This window comes from Anolis carolinensis, unplaced genomic scaffold (assembly GCF_035594765.1).
Source record: "Anolis carolinensis isolate JA03-04 unplaced genomic scaffold, rAnoCar3.1.pri scaffold_12, whole genome shotgun sequence".
NCBI classification, from domain to species: domain Eukaryota; kingdom Metazoa; phylum Chordata; class Lepidosauria; order Squamata; family Dactyloidae; genus Anolis; species Anolis carolinensis.
The window spans coordinates 19,703,040-19,720,956 of NW_026943823.1; the positions used below are offsets into that span (position 1 = coordinate 19,703,040).

The 17,917-nt window shown below is 38.7% G+C and overlaps 1 protein-coding gene across 11 annotated transcripts in view; it reads right to left on the bottom strand.

Annotated features, from left to right (window-relative positions):
• atp11c (ATPase phospholipid transporting 11C) overlaps positions 1–17,917 on the bottom strand; it is a 133,204-nt gene that overhangs the window by 13,644 nt on the left and 101,643 nt on the right. For 7 of the 11 annotated variants that reach the window (XR_010001029.1, XM_062963781.1, XM_062963787.1 and 4 more), the window contains exons 25-28: positions 14,668–14,803; positions 14,422–14,487; positions 13,368–13,471; positions 9,164–9,317 (exon numbers count right to left, since the gene is read on the bottom strand). Coding sequence is in view for 10 of the 11 variants with exons in the window: in XM_062963781.1 (XP_062819851.1) it covers positions 9,164–9,317; positions 13,368–13,471; positions 14,422–14,487; positions 14,668–14,803 (460 nt within the window). In the remaining variant the exon portion in view is untranslated. Of the gene's footprint in view, positions 1–2,819; positions 2,909–5,729; positions 5,960–7,079; positions 9,054–9,163; positions 9,318–13,367; positions 13,472–14,421; positions 14,488–14,667; positions 14,804–17,917 lie in introns of those variants that run through there. The other 4 variants (XM_062963786.1, XM_062963785.1, XM_062963789.1 and 1 more) reach the window with 3 other exon arrangements.

A 17,917-nucleotide genomic window follows, 5' to 3' on the forward strand; every position in this document is an offset into this window, starting at 1 on the left:
TATTAAACATCAAATTAGGTTATGATTTTACAAATGAAGCACCAAAACATCATGTTATACAACAAATTTGGCAGAAAAAGTAGTTTAATACGCAATAATGCTATGTAGTAATTACTGTATTTATGAATTTAGCACCAAAATATCACGATATATTGAAAACATTGACTACAAAAATGCGTTGGATAATCCAGAACGTTGGATAAGCGAGTGTTGGATCAGTGAGACTCTACTGTATATAGATACTGGTATAGTACAATATAGTAATATGTAATGCTAATACTGTGCTATGCTAATAATATAATTTATTGTATGTACATATTATTTGCAAGCCGCTCTGAGTCCCCTTTGGGGTGAGAAGGGCGGGATATAAATGTAGCAAATAAATACAGTAGTCTCTCACTTATCCAAGATAAAAGGGCCGGCAGAAGCTTGGATAAGCGAATATCTTGGATAATAAGGAGGGATTAAGGAAAAGCCTATTAAACATCAAATTGGGTTATGATTTTACAAATTAAGCACCAAAACATCATGTTATATGCCAAATTAAAAAAAAAGTAGTTCAATACACAGTAATGTTAGGTTGTAATGACTGTAATGACGAACTTAGCACCAAAATATCACGATATATTGAAAACATTGACTTGGATAATCCAGAAACTTGGATAAGCGAGGCTTGGATAAGTGAGACTCTACTGTAATAATATTGTCTTTCCTGCTGCCTAAAGCTTTAGTTCCATGACCTACCTTTCAAATCCTAGGTATGTTGAATAACAGGGATGCCACTCAAATGCTCCTCCAAGATGGTTCAAGCATGAATTTATGCATTGCTTTACAGTAGAGTCTCACTTATCCAACCCTCGCTTATCCAACGTTCTGGATTATCCAACACATTTTTGTAGTCAATGTTTTAAATATATTGTGATATTTTGGTGCTAAATTCATAAATACTGTAATTACTACATAGCATTACTGCGTATTGAACTACTTTTTCTGCCAAATTTGTTGTCTAACATGATGTTTTGGTGCTTCCTTTGTAAAATCATAACCTAATTTGATGTTTAATAGGCTTTTCCTTAATGCCTCCTTATTATCCAACATATTTGCTTATCCAACATTCTGCCGGCCCGTTCATGTTGGATAAGTGAGACTCTACTGTACTTAATATGTTTCTGTCTGCAAGGACGTTGCCCAGGGGAGACTCGGATGTTTTACCGTCCTGTGGGAGGCTTCTCTCATGTCCCCATATGGGAAGCTGGAGCTGACAGATGGAAGCTCACCCCTCTCTCCAGATTCAAACTGCTGAACATTGGCGCTCAAAACAATTTCTCACTTCCTCCACCTTTCACATATACAGTAGAGTCTCACTTATCCAAGCCTCGCTTATCCAAGCCTCTGGATAATCCAAGCCAATTTTGTAGTCAATGTTTTCAATATATCGTAATATTTTGGTGCTAAATTCGTAAATATAGTAATTACAACATAACATTACTGCATATTGAACTACTTTTTCTGTCAAATTTGTTGTATAACATGAAGTTTTGGTGCTTAATTTGTAGTATCATAACCTAATTTGATGTTTAATAGGCTTTTCCTTAATCCGTCCTTATAATCCAAAATATTCGCTTATCCAAGCTTCTGCCGGCCCGTTTAGCTTGGATAAGTGAGACTCTACTGTACATTGTTTCCAGCATCCCAATATTTGAATGCCATCGGTGGCAAAGGCAGCTGGGCTACACGGAGGAAACTGGGGTGTTTTCAACTAGCGAGAAGCTTTAGAATTATCTGTATTTTATTATTTTTTGGTATTAATACTATATTGGCGTTCTCCCATGATTGTGGGACCCTTTCTCCTTCTAAAATTCCGTTCATTACCTTTTGTAGAGGTTTACTTAAAATATCTTGGAATATTTTATAATATGTGGTTGTAAGACCGTCCGGTCCTGGAGCTTTATTGCTGGGTAACCTTTTAATTGCTCTCGCTATTTCTTCTATCTCTATTTTTTTTTATTTAAGCGTTCTCTTTGATTTTGTTAGTTTCTTTATATCCTGCTCTCCTAGGTATTGAACTACTTTTTCCTTTGAGATATTATCTTCTGAATATAAGTTCTTATAATATTTAACAAATTGGTTTTCTATCCCTTACTTGTCAAAATATATACAGTAGAGTCTCACTTATCCAACACTCGCTTATCCAACATTCTGGATTATCCAACGCATTTTTGTAGTCAATGTTTTCAATATATCGTGATATTTTGGTGCTAAATTCATAAATACAGTAATTGCTACATAGCATTACTGCGTATTGAACTACTTTTTCTGCCAAATTTGTTGTCTAACATGATGTTTTGGTGCTTAATTTGTAAAATCATAACCTAATTTGATGTTTAATAGGCTTTTCCTTAATGCCTCCTTATTATCCAACATATTCACTTATCCAACATTTTGCCGGCCCGTTTATGTTGGATAAGTGAGACTCTACTGTATTATTTTCCTCTTGAATTTTATCAATACATTGTAACTGTTTTCTTTTCTTCAATTTCCACGCCAACCACTTTCCTACTCTATTTGCGTTTTCAAAGTTTTGTTGTCTTATGTATTTCATTTTCTTACCTATCTCTTCCAGATATTGTTCGTCTACGCGAAGGGAGTGAGAAAGAGGAACCGTAATTTTAAAAAGACCTTTTGAAATGCTTTGAAGAGGCAATTTTCAAAGGAGAGGGAAAGAGGCAGGTTGGGGAAGACGAGAGGCTTATTGAAAAGTGGAAAAAGCAGCAGAAAAAGGGTCGGTGATTAAAAAGAGAAGGAGAAATAAAAGTCACCTTATTCACTCAGAGAAGCTGTGATTGCTGGAGGTTTGAGAAAGCACGAAGATAGTAGACATTCCCGAAGAAGGCAGGCGCCTGGGGACCTGGTGCAGGACGAGACAAAAGAGAAGCGAGAATCGGAAGAAAGAGAGGGTGTGATAGGGGAAAAGCAGAGAGAGAGAAGAATTACAGGCTGATAATAAAAGCACAGAATACGTTCAAAGTCCAGAGTGGTTCAGAAGGAGGAGAAAGGCGGTTTTGAGGGAGGCAGATTAGGGTGTTTTTTCTTCTTGCTTTGAATAGGGTCACTTTTCCAAAGTTGATTCAAAGTGGAGGGAAATAAGAGGAGGTTTCTTAGAAAATGTGTGTGTTCAAACAGTTACATTGTTAAACACCCATAGTTTTTTGCATTGTACAATCCAAGAAACTCCCCAAGAGTTTATCTACGAGGGCTATCCAGAAAGTAGATTACGTTTTGGAATGAAAAATGAACAAAGTATAGCAGAAAACATTTACCATATGTAGTTGAAAGCCAGACCCAAATGCCACTTCTCAAATGAATGGGCCCGGGCTGTGGCGCAGGCTGTTGAGCAGCCAGCTGCAACAAATCACTCTGACCAAGAGGTCATGAGTTCGAGGCCAGCTCGGAGCCTGTGTTTGTCTTCTGTCTTTGTTCTCTGTTAAGGCATTGAATGTTTGCCTTATATGTGTAATGTGATCCACCCTAAGTCCCCTTCGGGGTGAGAAAGGCGGAATATAAATACAGTAGAGTCTCACTTATCCAACATTCGCTTATCCAACATTCTGGATTATCCAACGCATTTTTGTAGTCAATGTTTTCAATCTATCATGATACAGTAGAGTCTCACTTATCCAACATAAACGGGCCGGCAGAATGTTGGATAAGCGAATATGTTGGATAATAAGGAGGGATTAAGGAAAAGCCTATTAAACATCAAATTAGGTTATGATTTTACAAATTAAGCACCAAAACATCATGTTATACAACAAATTTGACAGAAAAAGTAGTTCAATACGCAGTAATGCTATGTAGTAATTACAGTATTTATGAATTTAGCACCAAAATATCATGATGTATTGAAAACATTGACTACAAAAATGTGTTGGATAATCCAGAACGTTGGATAAGCGAGTGTTGGATAAGTGAGACTCTACTGTATTTTGGTGCTAAATTCGCAAATACAGTAATTACTACGTAGCATTACTGCATATTGAACTACCTTTTCTGGCAAATTTGTTGTATAACATGATGTTTTGGTGCTTAATTTGTAAAATCATTAACTAATTTGATGTTTAATAGGTCTCTTCTTAATCTCTCCTTATTATCCAACATATTCGCTTATCCAACGTTCGGCCGGCCAGTTTATGTTGGATAAGTGAGACGCTACTGTAATGTAAATAAATAAATAAACGAGCTTGGCAACTCCTTCCCCACCAAACTCTGCCACTTGCATCCTCAACCAGCCGGTCACCCCTCCCCGCAGCTGCAAATTGTAGCCAAAATGTTGCGTTTCCAGCCACCACCCCACTCCCATTGTTGGAAACAAGTGGTAGTCGCTCGGTGCAAGGCCCGGACTGCATGGCGGATGAGGAAACAACTGCCATCCGGGAAAGGGGTGACCGGCTGGTTGAGGATGCAAGCGGCAGAGTTTTGTGGGGAAGGAGTTGCCATCTCTGGATTGAGCTGGCCGTTTGGAATTTCGGGTTCGCAGGAGTGTCAGAATAGCAAACAAGAAAGAGGTCAGAGGCCAAAGAAATGCGTTCATGCTATGCAGGGAATATTAAAAAGTGTGCTGAGAGAGAAATCTTTGTCAAAAGCAACATCTTGTTTGAGTTAGAAGCAGCTCTTGCTTTCTTGGATTATCCTGCCGCTTTGTGCATTCAAGTTCATGGGACTATGTCATGTATTAATGGAACCTTGTTTTATGTCTAAGGTTTTCTTGGATTATTCTTTATAGCCTTGGTTTTGCAGCAATCTTTTGGATCTTTACTTTTGCTTTTTAAGAATAATTTATTTCCTATTTCCTAATAAACTACAAAAGACTTCAATCTGTGTACAGCAAGGTAAAACTAACCTGAGGTGCAACACTTATTGGCTCAAGTATAAGCTGAGGGTGGAAAATACAGCAGCTGCTGGTCAATTTCAAAATGAAAATAGATCCCAATGAAATTATATTGAGGCATCAGTTGGTTAAAGGTTTTTGAATATTTACCGTATTTCAAAGAAAAACAGTAAACTTGCTCTGTAAGTGGAGAAGTAGGGTCAACAAAAACAATATGATATTAACAATAACTTAATACAGTAGAGTCATGTAAAATCATCACCTAATTTGATGTTTAATAGGCTTTTTCTTAATCTCTCCTTATTATCCAACATATTCGCTTATCCAACATTCTGCCGGCCCGTTTATGTTGGATTATTATTATTATTATATATTATATATTATTATTAGTCAATGTTTTCAATATATCATGATAATTTGGTGCTAAATTCATAAATACAGTAATTACTACATAGCATTACTGCGTATTGAACTACTTTTTCTGTCAAATTTGTTGTATAACATGATGTTTTGGTGCTTAATTTGTAAAATCATAATCTAATTTGATTTTTAATAGGCTTTTCCTTAATCCCTCCTTATTATCCAACATATTCATTTATCCAACGTTCTGCCGGCCCATTTATGTTGGATAAGTGAGACTCTACTGTAGTACTAAAATGTTTTGTCTCTCTAAAATTCAGTCCAATGGGTATCAAATCTACAACTGTGAAATAAAGTGAAGATTTGTCTCTTTATATATACGGTACTTTATTCTCAGAATGATATTTCTGATTATTTTTAAAAATGTTTTCTTATGAAGAACACATTAATTTCTGGGAAAGGGATAGACGCGTATTCAAACTGTGTGTTAAAAATGCCCCTTTATTTTTGCATTATGTATAAAATTCATGATCAGAATGCCTGGCTGTATTTCTCGCAAGAGACTTCAAGCAGGGAGGCTTAAGCAATTGGAGACTGATGCATTTCCATAATCAACCAACTTGATCCTGGATCAATATCCTGCTGGGAACTTAGCTATTCATCGACATTCACATCTTGCTAACTTTCCAAAAGCATTCTCAATGCAAACACCTATGGAAATATGTTTAAAATGCACGTGTAAGTTTTGGGACAGATGCTTTCAATATATAAACGGATATTATAATAATAATAATAATAATAATAATAATAATAATAATAATAATAATAATAATAATATACACATACAAAGAAAACAGGCTTATGGCTAAAGAGCTATAGATGTGCTAATAGTGAGTGGCAATTTTTATAATGTTGTTGAAGGCTATCGTAGCCAGAATCACTGGATTGCTGTGAGTTTTCTGGGCTGTATGGTCATGTTTCAGAAGCATTCTCTCCTGACGTTTTGCCCACAACTATGGCATGCATCCTCAAAGGTTGTGAGACCTGTTAGAAACTAGACAAGTGGAGTTTATATATCTGTGGAAAGTCCAGGGTGGGAGAAAGAACTCTTCTCTGTTTGAGGCACTGAATTAGCACTGAATAACCTTTCAGCTTCAAAGCCTGGCTGCTTCCTGCCTGAGAAGTCAGCCATAACAGAGCACTTAATGAACCAACCTGGACACAGCATATTATTTGAGAACACAGAAATGCTGGACCACACTCACAACCACCATGTCAAATGACACAGAGAAGCACTTGAAATCTATGAGCATGTGGACAATGTCAACAGAAAGGAGGAAACCATGAACATGAACAAAATCTAGCTCACAGTATTAAAAAAAAACTCTAAAACCAGGACAGTAAAAAAAGAAAAACACACAGAAAATGGGTATTCCAGACATGAAGCAATCAGGGCCAGCTAACATCTCCCAACAAAGGATTCCCCCAGGCAGAAAGCAGCCAGGCTTTGAAGCTGCAAGGCTATTCAATGCTAATCATGGTGGCCAATGGCAACATTCACAAACAGACAAAAGTTATTTCTCCCACTGTGGACATTCCACAGACTTGCCTAGTTTCCAACAGACCTCACAACCTCTGAGGATGCCTGCCATAGATGTGGGCGAAATGTCAGGAGGGAATGCTTCCGGAACATGTCCATACAGCCCGGAAAACTCACAGCAACCCAATTTTCATAACTGTTTATATGCCTAAAACGACTAATTGCACCTGGGCTGGGGATTACCTATCCAACACGTATAGCCTAGCAAAGACCACTCTTTGACAAGTTCAATTGTATACACAATTTACTGTATGAACACGCAAAAGTAAAAACAATACACTGCACACTCCTGGATTGTTCAACTTCCTCTTAAAAGCAACCCAGTAATGTCCCTTCATTTAAAATTTACCTAACCCCTGTTTGTAATCCTTGTCCAAATATGTAAATGCAAATAAATAAGACCTATAATCACGCAACGGCTTCTGGACGAGAAGCTCAAACATCAACTGAAAACACAAAATACTATTAGTAGTTTTGACATTGCAAAGCTGATCTGGCTGGCACAGGTTTTCGAGTTTTACTAAAAACACATGAATTCCCCGCTTCTTTTATATCCTCACTGTAACCATGGTTTGCTGTTGAGCCTGTACTGGCACCAACCATGGTCAGATGTAACCAGGATTCATTCTTAAGCAGAATTTGTCACCTAGTTTCCTAAACTTTGGTTAAAGCTGAAGGAGAAATAGTTCACGCTGGAGAGGGGAGGAGAAAGCATGCAAAAGCAGAATATGCACCCCTAAATGAATGCATGGCTGTAAGATAAAAGGACCACACTCTTTTATCAGATCATTGTTCCACTTTTTGGGAACCCAGCATGAAAAGTAATATTTTTTCTATGTCTGAAAACAACAACTAAAAGTCCAGTCCTGTAACAAGAGTGTGGTTAAAGAGTGGACCGGTTTGGGAGATGACACTCAGATTCAAAACTGTGGGCAACTGTGTTGCAAAAAGACTTTTGCAACACAGATACATACACACTTTACCCAAAACAGCCAATCACAAGGGGCTGCTTACATCTATCATGCCTTGTGGACTGAAAAACTTGGTGCCAATCCAGAGCTGAAAATACGAGGGCTATCCAGAAAGTAGGCTACGTTTTGGATTTTAAAAAGGACAAAGTATAGGATAAATAATTTATCATATGCAGCTGAAAGACACATCCCAAAACTACAATCTCATGTAATCCCCATTTAAATTTAGCCACGTTTCTTATAGATAAATGAGTTGGAAAAGTACTGCACCAGTAAATTCCCAGCTTGTGTTCTCAGCTCTTCCCCCTTCTCCCTTCCTGCAGCGTAGCCAAAACGCTGCACTGCCAGCCACGCCATTCTTGGAAACTAAGGAGAGAGGTGGCAAATTTACTGGTGCAGTACTTTTCAAACTCATTTATCTATAAGAAATGTGGCTAAATTTAAATGGGGATTACATGAGATTGTAGTTTTGGGATGTGTCTTTCAGCTGCATATGGTAAATGATTTATCCTATACTTTGATCTTTTTGAAATCCAAAACGTAGCCTACTTTCTGGATAGCCCTCGTACATTAAATGAAGTAGGTCTCAATTGCGGCTAAGACGGAAGCTGAGAGTACATTTCAGGGGTGTAATTCTTTGAGAACAAGGATTTGCGATGTAGACCACGAAGAGCCTTCTCATTTCGCCTCTCCATGTTTGAGGGCCAGAACAGAATGAGGAACCCAATGAAACTTGTGCATAAACATCACAAATTTCAACCGTGGTCACTCACTTCTGAGCCTCAAAATTGCCAGAATATTTTCAATGGGCTCCTAGAATGACTCCGCCATCCCCATAAAGCATTCCAATTTGAACTCTTGAAACCATTCTCCGCAAGATACATAAAGGCTGGCTATCTCCTCCGTTCTATCCTTTCCAGAAGTCATGTTTATCTCAGCTTCTAAATATGAGTCCTAATGAAGACCCCTTGGATTGGAAGCAGAGCCTTTGGAAAAACGTTGACCACAAAACTCCCTCCTGAATCTTCTCTTACTTTGCTTCAACTTAACTGTCTAGGAAAGTTCCACTGGTCTTTCACTGGCTGTCTTTCCACATATCCAAGAACCAGACATCTTCCTTCCTGTCGATCTTTGGTAGTTTCCTCTGCTTTCAAACGGGCAAATGCTGTCCTAGCTCATCTTCCGCTTAGCTGATCTAGGCTGGGCGTTTCAAACGAGACAACTGCGGAAGTACCTGTCCATCACAGCATTATTTTTTATATATAAAAACACGCCAGCCGCTCAGAAAAGGGGGAGGATCTCTTCCATTTCGCAAATCATGGAGTCGGTCAGTTCGGTCCTTACCTGCTTTATTTTTCTCTTCATGTTCCTAAAAACGAGGGCAAGGATTTCTGGGAGAAGGGAGACGAAGATGAGGCAAAACATTGCCAGCCAGGAAGAGGCCGAACTCAGCAGCTGGGCAAAGATGTGATACATTCGTTGTTGCTTCAAAAAAGGCCTGCGGGTGAATGACACAGAAGGGAGGTCACAATGGGATGCAGATTCAGGACCTTGGAGAGCTCTATTGACATTCAAGTAAAACCTACTCTGGAGTCACTGGAGGTTGGACAAGGAGGGCATGGCAGCTATCCATTCCTCCTTCAAATGAGTCCATTATTTTTAAAGACGTCTAAGTTTTGTGTGTATTTTAAATAGTATTTTTTTAAAGAGTTATTAGTAGGTTTTCTGTCAACAAGGGCTTATTACAAGTTGCAAAGGCAAGAGGCCACTATAACCAGAAATGTAATCTAATAATCTATATATATAAAAGGGTAATGAAATTTCGGCCTAGGACAAAACAACAAAACTACACATCCCAGAAACACTAAACCTGGCAGCACAACCCCTCATCCATGCCTCTATGTTCATACAACAAAAAGAAAAGAAAAATAAAGTCCTAATTAGAGGGAGAGGAATAATTGTTTTTATCCCATTGCTGTCAGTTAGAAGGCTAAGCTCCGCCCACTTGGTCTCCTAGCAACCCACTCAGCCCAGGGGACAGGCAGAGGTAGGCCTCACTTAGGCCTCTTCCACACTGCCTATAAAATACAGATTATCAGATTTTAACTGGATTATATGGCAGTGTAGACTCAAGGCCCTTCCACACAGCTATATAACCCATTTATAATCTTATATTATCTGCTTTGAACTGCTTTGACTCCACACTGCCATATAATCTACTTCAGTGTGCATTTTATCCAGCTGTGTAGAAGAGGCCTCATATAATCCAGTTCTAAGCAGATAATATAAGATTATAAATATACAGTACAGTCTCACTCATCCAACATAAACACCCCAGCAGAACATTGGATAAGTGAATATGTTGGATAATAAGAAGGGATTCAGGAAAAGCCGATTAAACATCCAATTAAGTAATCATTATACAAATTAAGCACCAAAACATCATGTTATACAACAAATTTGACAGAAAAAGTAGTTCCATGCACAGTAATACTATGTAGTAATTACTGTATTTACAAATTTACCACCAAAATATCACAATGAATTTAAAACACTGACTACAAAAACATGTACTACTAAAAGGCAGACTGCATTGTATAATCCAGAACATTGGATAAGCGAATGTTGGATAAGTGAGATTCTACCGTAATATATACCACCATACTTTGCCACAGCAACGCTAGTATAAACTATAAGACAGTATTTCTTATATATGCTATAGTCATAGAACATTCAATGTACAAACAAGGATGACAGAGATTCAAAATATACTAAATGCTTCAAAAAACACGTCTCTAAACCAAAATATAATCAATGTGTTACAAACACACATACATTCATAGAAAGCAGAACTCCTATATTCAGGGTTTGTGAGTCCAATGACAACCTGAGTTCATGTTCCACAGGGAGGACTGTATAAATCACTAATTGTAAGTCCAAATCTATAAGTCCAAGTTAGTGAATCCTTTTTTTAAAATCCAATGTTTTAAACAAATCCAAGGTTTGTCATCATCCACGACCGGTTTCGACTGTATACATATGAGTGTATTCCCTGTAGGTCCACTCCAATGTTGATATTGACACATTGTCTTGACTTACTCAAAGAACGTGTTACATTGGAAAATGGACTATTCTAGGTTTTCCATACCTTCATAAACCACCCCCTGAGGAAGACTATACAGTTGAAACCAGTCGTGGATGATGACAAACCTTGGATATATAAGAAATACTGTCTTATCTATATATACAGTAGAGTCTCACTTATCCAACATAAACGGGCCGGCAGAATGTTGGATAAGTGAATATGTTGGATAATAAGGAGAGATTAAGGAGAAGCCTATTAAACATCAAATTAAGTTATGATTTTACAAATTAAGCACCAAAACATCATGTTACACAACAAATCTGGCAGAAAAAGTAGTTCAATACACAGTAATGCTATGTGGTAATTACTGTATTTACAAATTTAGCACCAAAATATCATGATATATTGAAAACATTGACTACAAAAATGCGTTGGATAATCCAGAACGTTGGATAAGTGAGACTCTACTATATATATAAAAGGGTAATGAAATTTCGGCCTAGGACAAAAGAACAAAACTGCACATCCCAGAAACACTAAACTTGGCAGCACAACCCCTCATCCATGCCTCTACGTTCATACAACAAAAAGAAAAGAAAAATAAAGTCCTCATTAGAGGAAGAGGAATAATTGTTTTTATCCAATTGCTGCCAGTTAGAAGGCTAAGCTCTGTCAGGGAAAATCCTTTACCCTTTACCTTAACTACCACCAATACCTCAAAATACTTTATTTCCCATACCACCATACTTCGCCACAGCAATGCGTGGCCGGGCACAGCTAGTAGTTTATATTATTAGATTATATTTCTGGTTATAGTAGCCTCTTGCCTTTGCATTTCTGGGAATCCCTTCTCTGTATTATTTATTACAAGTTGCCCCACAAATTCAGGTGTTCTTGGAAAAAAATTGATTATCTGGATCCATCGCAGTCTGGCTTTAGACTGGGTCATGGAACTAAAACAGCCTTGGTTTCCTTAGTGCAGGGGTCCCCAAACTTTTTAAACAGGGGGCCAGTTCATGGTCCTTCAATCCGTTGGAGGGACGGACTATAGTTTTAAAAAAAACTATGAACAAATTCCTATGCACACCGCACATATCCTATTTTGAAGTAAACAAACAGAACGGGAACAAATACAGCCTCAATGTTAATCATCATCATCATAAAAATAATAAAGAGGGTCGGAAGAGACTCCCTGGGCCATTTAGTCCAATCCCTTCTGCCTTTGTGCAACAAAAGCACAAGCAAAGCACCCCCGACAGATGGCTACCCAGCCTCAATGTTGTTGCTGTTGCTATCAGGACCTCAAGATAGAACTGCAAAGACTCTGGCAGAAACCAGTGCAGGTGGTCCCGGTGGTGATCGGCACATTGGGTGCTGTGCCAAAAGATCTCAGCCGGCATTTGGAAACAATAGACATTGACAAAATCACGATCTGCCAACTGCAAAAGGCCACCCTGCTGGGATCTGCGCACATCATCCGAAAATACATCACACAGTCCTAGACACTTGGGAAGTGTTCGACTTGTGATTTTGTGATATGAAATCCAGCATAACTATCTTGTTTGCTGTGTCATAATAAAATAATAATAATAATAATAATAATAATAATACATCACACAGTCCTAGACACTTGGGAAGTGTTCGACTTGGGATTTTGTGATATGAAATCCAGCATATCTATCTTGTTTGCTGTGTCATAATAAAATAATAATAATAATAATAATAATAATAATAATAATAATAATACATCACACAGTCCTAGACACATGGGAAGTGTTCGACTTGTGATTTTGTGATACGAAATCCAGCATCTATATCTCGTTTGCTGTGTTATACTGTGTTTTTGTGTCAATAATAATAATAATAATAAAGAGGGTTGGAAGAGACAGCTTGGCCCATTTAATCCAACCCCCTTCTGCCTTTGTGCATCAAAAGCAGTAGCAAAGCACCCCTTAATAATTAATTATTAATTAAATAATAATTAAAATACTATTATAAACAAGCAAAGCTTTGGAAGGCGCGGGAGGAGGTGAGAAAGTGCCTTCCTTGGCAGAGGAGGAGGGAGCCGCCGCCACGGGGGCCGGATAAATGGTTTCAATGGGCCACACGTGGCCCCGGGCCTCAGTTTGGGGAACCCTGCTTTAGTGGAGTATCTATGCCAAGAACTGGAACAAGGAGAGTTTGTCCCAGTTGGTTTTCTTGGACCTCTCAGTAGCTTTTGATATCATACACCACGGTATCCTTCTGGGACGCCTTGCGGGATGGGACTTGGAAATACTGTTTTGCAGTGGCTCCAGTCCTTCCTGGAGGGCTGTCTCCAGAAGGTGTTGGAGTTTTGGAGTTTGATGCCATCTGTACGCAGATAACGTCCAACTCTTATCATTCCTTTCCACCTGCTGCTAAGGTGGCTGCCCAGATCCTGGCAGCTGTGACAGTCTGGATGACTTGAATCATAAGACTTACCAAATAATTCCTCCCCAGAAGAATGAGAAAAACACATAGAAGATCAAGGAGCCCCATATGACAAAGTGGTTCATCCACGTCCAGTACCGAGTGTCTAATGCCAGCTAGGTAGATTTTTAAAAAAAAGGCAAGGGGAGACGTTATTACAAGTTTTGAATATACTAGAAAGTACAGTTCTGACTGCATATTCATAAAGTAATTAGCTAAGGTCAACAGAAGATCCACTAGCCCTGTGAAACTGAATCCAAGATGGCTTTTATGAACTATCTTTTCCTTATTTCCTAATCTATATATATATAAAAGAGTGATGGAATCCTGGCGACTGACAAAACAACAAAACTAAAGGCCCCCCAACCTCGAAAATTGACAGCACAACCCCTCATCCACGCCTCTAGGTTGATACAAGAAAAATATAATAAAAATAAAGTCCTAATTAGAGGGAGAGGAATAATTGTTTTATCCAGTTGCTGCCAGTTAGAAGGCTAAGCTCTGCCCACTTGGTCTCCTAGCAACCCACTCAGCCCAGGGAACAGGCAGAGTTAGGCCTCACTTAGGCCTCTTCCACACTGCCTATAAAATACATAGACCCCTCCATCCTCACCACCTTCACAGTACACAACCACCAAATGCATACTAAACATAAATACAACCATACAACAGACATTCAATACCACCACTACCTCAACAATTTCTCACCAACACCACCAGACAATGCCACAGCAACGCGTGGCTGGGCACAGCTAGTAAATTACAAAAGACTATGATCTGTGTGCAGCCTGGTGTCTTTAGCAAGGTGAGGCTAACCTGAGGTGCGACATCCTGCATATTTTGGCTATCGATTACTATGCATGGATTTAACGAATTTGATACGACTTGCGAGAAAATCAATTTTACTTGCATATTTCTAATAGGGTTTTCTTTTTATTATTATTTGATAAGTGACACTATTTTTGCTATAGTTTTTCTCTTTTATTATGTGCCACTGCAAGCCTTCGTAACAAAGTATATAAACTAAACAGACGCCCAAACATACAGAAATGGAAAGAGCTCTAACCTTTAGCGTGACGGTGAAGACCAAGACGGTAAAAACCATTGTCCCAAATGTCCAATTTCCTGCCGTCTGAAAAACGCATTCGAGAGCGTCAAGATTTGGGGAACAGGGATGGAGAGGAGTCGGAAAAAAGGAAAAGGTTAAAACTCAACTTTGACTGGAACAAAATATTGGCACTGCAATTAGAATAGTTTCTTTCACGATGAGCAAAAAGACTTTGCCGGGTGCAAGAGCTTTATTTCCGCTTACCTTTCCATTGTCCTGTATAGAAGCATCTTGAAAAAGGAAATAAGTGCCAAAGAAAAAGACGCAGCCATCAAAAAGGCCCAGGAAGGTCCAGTATAAGAAAGGCTTCAACTGCAACATGGCATTGTCAGAAACATTCCTACCGAAAGAGGGGAAAAGAAATGCAACATCAACACAGGTTGAGCATCCTTTATCCAAACTTCTAAAATTGGCAAAGAAAGTGGCACCTTTATTACTGATGCTTCAATGTCTACACGCTTTGTTTCTTGCATAAACATTATTAAAATGTTGCATAGAAAATCGCCTTCATGTTGTGTGTATACGACACTGTAATGATGATGTGACAGGGAGGAATCCTTTCGATCCCACCGCTGCCACCAATTTGTAACGATGACGTGACAGGGAGGAATCCACCACTGTCACCAATTTGTGATAGAGGAATGATTGAATGATGGTTGTGATGGTGATGTGATGTTATGATAGCCAATTTGTGATTGCTGTTTCCTTCCTGCTGAGGGGATTTTTGAGTCTTTTAATCCCTTTAGATTATATATATATCACCTTTATATGAGGGGAAGGATTACAGGGGTGATCTTTATTTCAAGATCCCAGCCTCTGTCTCTGTAGTTAGGGACTTCTATGTTGTTGTTCCCTTTCTGAGGTAACTGTGACTATTACTCTTCCCCAATTAGGTGATTTATTAAGGTAACTGCCACCAACGTGAGGCTTTTGAATTATCACCGATGAAATTTGGCTCCACAGACGCAGATGAGATGAAATGAGTCAGTTGTTAACAAAGAACAACAAGTTTATTGCGTACAAAGCTTATGGTTGCAGGTTGATTGATTTACTTATGGAACTTTAGATAAACAAGTGGTTTAATAACTCTTATAACCACCACAACAGTAGTCTTTGGTGTAAATCCACTCTCACTCTCCTACTGATGATATAAATTGTAGCGAACTCTAACCTCAGCTGAGCTCCTTAGTGAACAATGTCCCAACTACAATAAAAGCTTTTTAATTTGATCTAATACCGACCAAATCCCTGATCACTAGAGTCTTTTCTCAACTAGAGATCTTAACTAGGCTCCCTTTAGTCTGCCTTGACTAAAGATTTTTGGCCAGGCCTGTCTCCTCAGCCCTTCTTGACTGAAAAGCCTCCAGCCACGCACACACACACTTTCACTCTGGCTTCTCTTTTTTAAAAACTGCCCTTTTTTCCTTTTCTTGGCTCCGCCCACTTCTCCCTCTGATGAGCTAGCCAGTTTCGTCTCCTTGGTAACCGCACTACTGTGGATTGAAACAAGATGGCTTCTGTTTCAGCTACTGTTAACTAAACACAGATACATACTCAAACAGTCAAAATTAAACACAATAACTATGACTTCTCCACAGACACATATTGCCTTTGCATCCTCTGGGAATTTCAACAGAGCCACAATAGAACCACAAAGTATGAGAAAGTCTAAACTATTCTGCAGGATTACGGTACTGGTCTCCCACATTTGCGGGTTCGACTTTGGTGAATTTGATTACTTACATATGTGATTAAAAAGTTCTTTCTAGGAATGTCTAGGCCAATGATGGGCAACCTCTTGCGCTTGGTGTGTCAAAATTCACCAAAAAAACCTAGCATGACTTGGGTGGTGTGTCACTTTGAAAAAAAACAAACCCATAATTTCACAATATGTATAGTTTAAATAACAAAAATGTATAATTGTAATATATAACTGTATTTAATAAGTCAAAAACTATTTACTACCATTATTTCCATGAACAACAATCTATGGTACCTCTTGCAGTTTCCACGCTGATTTCTCTCTATTCTAGTTTCAATGTAGTCATGAATAATGAATAATATAATAATAATATAATGGTAATAATATGATAATATACTACAATAATAATAGAATAATAATAGAATGATCTAATGATTATATATATATATATACACACACACAGTAGAGTCTCACTTATCCAACATAAATGGGCCAGCAGAACGTTGGATAAGCGAATATGTTGGATAATGAGGTGGGATTAAGGAAAAGCCTATTACACATCAAATTAGGTTATAATTTTACAAATTAAGCACCAAAACATCATGTTGAACAACAAATTTGACAGAAAAAGTAGTTAAAGGATAATCCAGAACGTTGGATAAGCGAGTGTTGGATAAGTGAGATTCTATTGTATATAGATATAGGTGGAACATCCAGGGTAGTGAGACTCTACTGTATATATAAAAGAGTGATGGAATCCTGGCACCGAGCAAAACAACAAAACTAAACACCCCCAACCTCGAAATTTCACAACACAATCCATCATCCATGCCTCGAGGTTGAAACCACAAAATATCATGTCACGAACCTTCACAGGGCCTAAAAAAACCCCAAAACCAGAGCTATTCAGTGCAATTCCAATGGGCCACAGCAACGCGTGGCAGGGCACAGCTAGTATATATATAAAAATGTTCTCCTAACTCCAGAGAATACAGAGGGCTGACTGTAATTTGTACTTAAAAGAATAGCAGTTTTGATGTTCTTTCAGTGTTTATTTGATTCAATTGTTGACATGAGGATGGACTGGCAACGAGGCACAAGTGCCCTCTGCTGGACATGAGTTGTACATCCTTGGGAAGATGCATTCTTTATTTGAATATTTATAATGGATACATTAATGGATATAATAATGGATTATTTGAAAAATTAAGCAACACCGGGATGTCTGTGGTGGAGGAAAAACAGTATATCTAGTCTTCACTTGGGTGGTGGGCAGTCTGGTGTTTGTGGAGGACATTGGCAGGGCTCTTGGACATGTTCATGGTGCTCACTCTAACCTGCAATGTCATTGGAGGGATGGTCATTGGTGTCTCCTGAGTAGTGGTGTCAGGATGTGAAAGCCCAGCACTCATAACAGCTGAACTCTCCACATCCCATCAGAGCAATGGAGGGTGGAAGATAATCTAAATGATAAGGGCCATATGGCTAGGAGGATGAGTTTTATGGCCTGCTCTGGTTTTTCAAACCTGGGAAAGGACTACATAACAGATATGGGTGAATATGGAAACGGGGGGAGGTAGGTGGATATACTCGGGGTTTGGCGGGAATACGTTAGTTCTAGCTTTGTTTTCAACTTGGAAAGAAGGTCTTCAATAAAGCGTTTCCATGTAACTGCCTGTGTGAGCCTGCATTGAGTCCTATAGCTTTCAAGAGCTGACAAGTGGGAGCTAGAGCTATTTGTGGGAGTGGGAG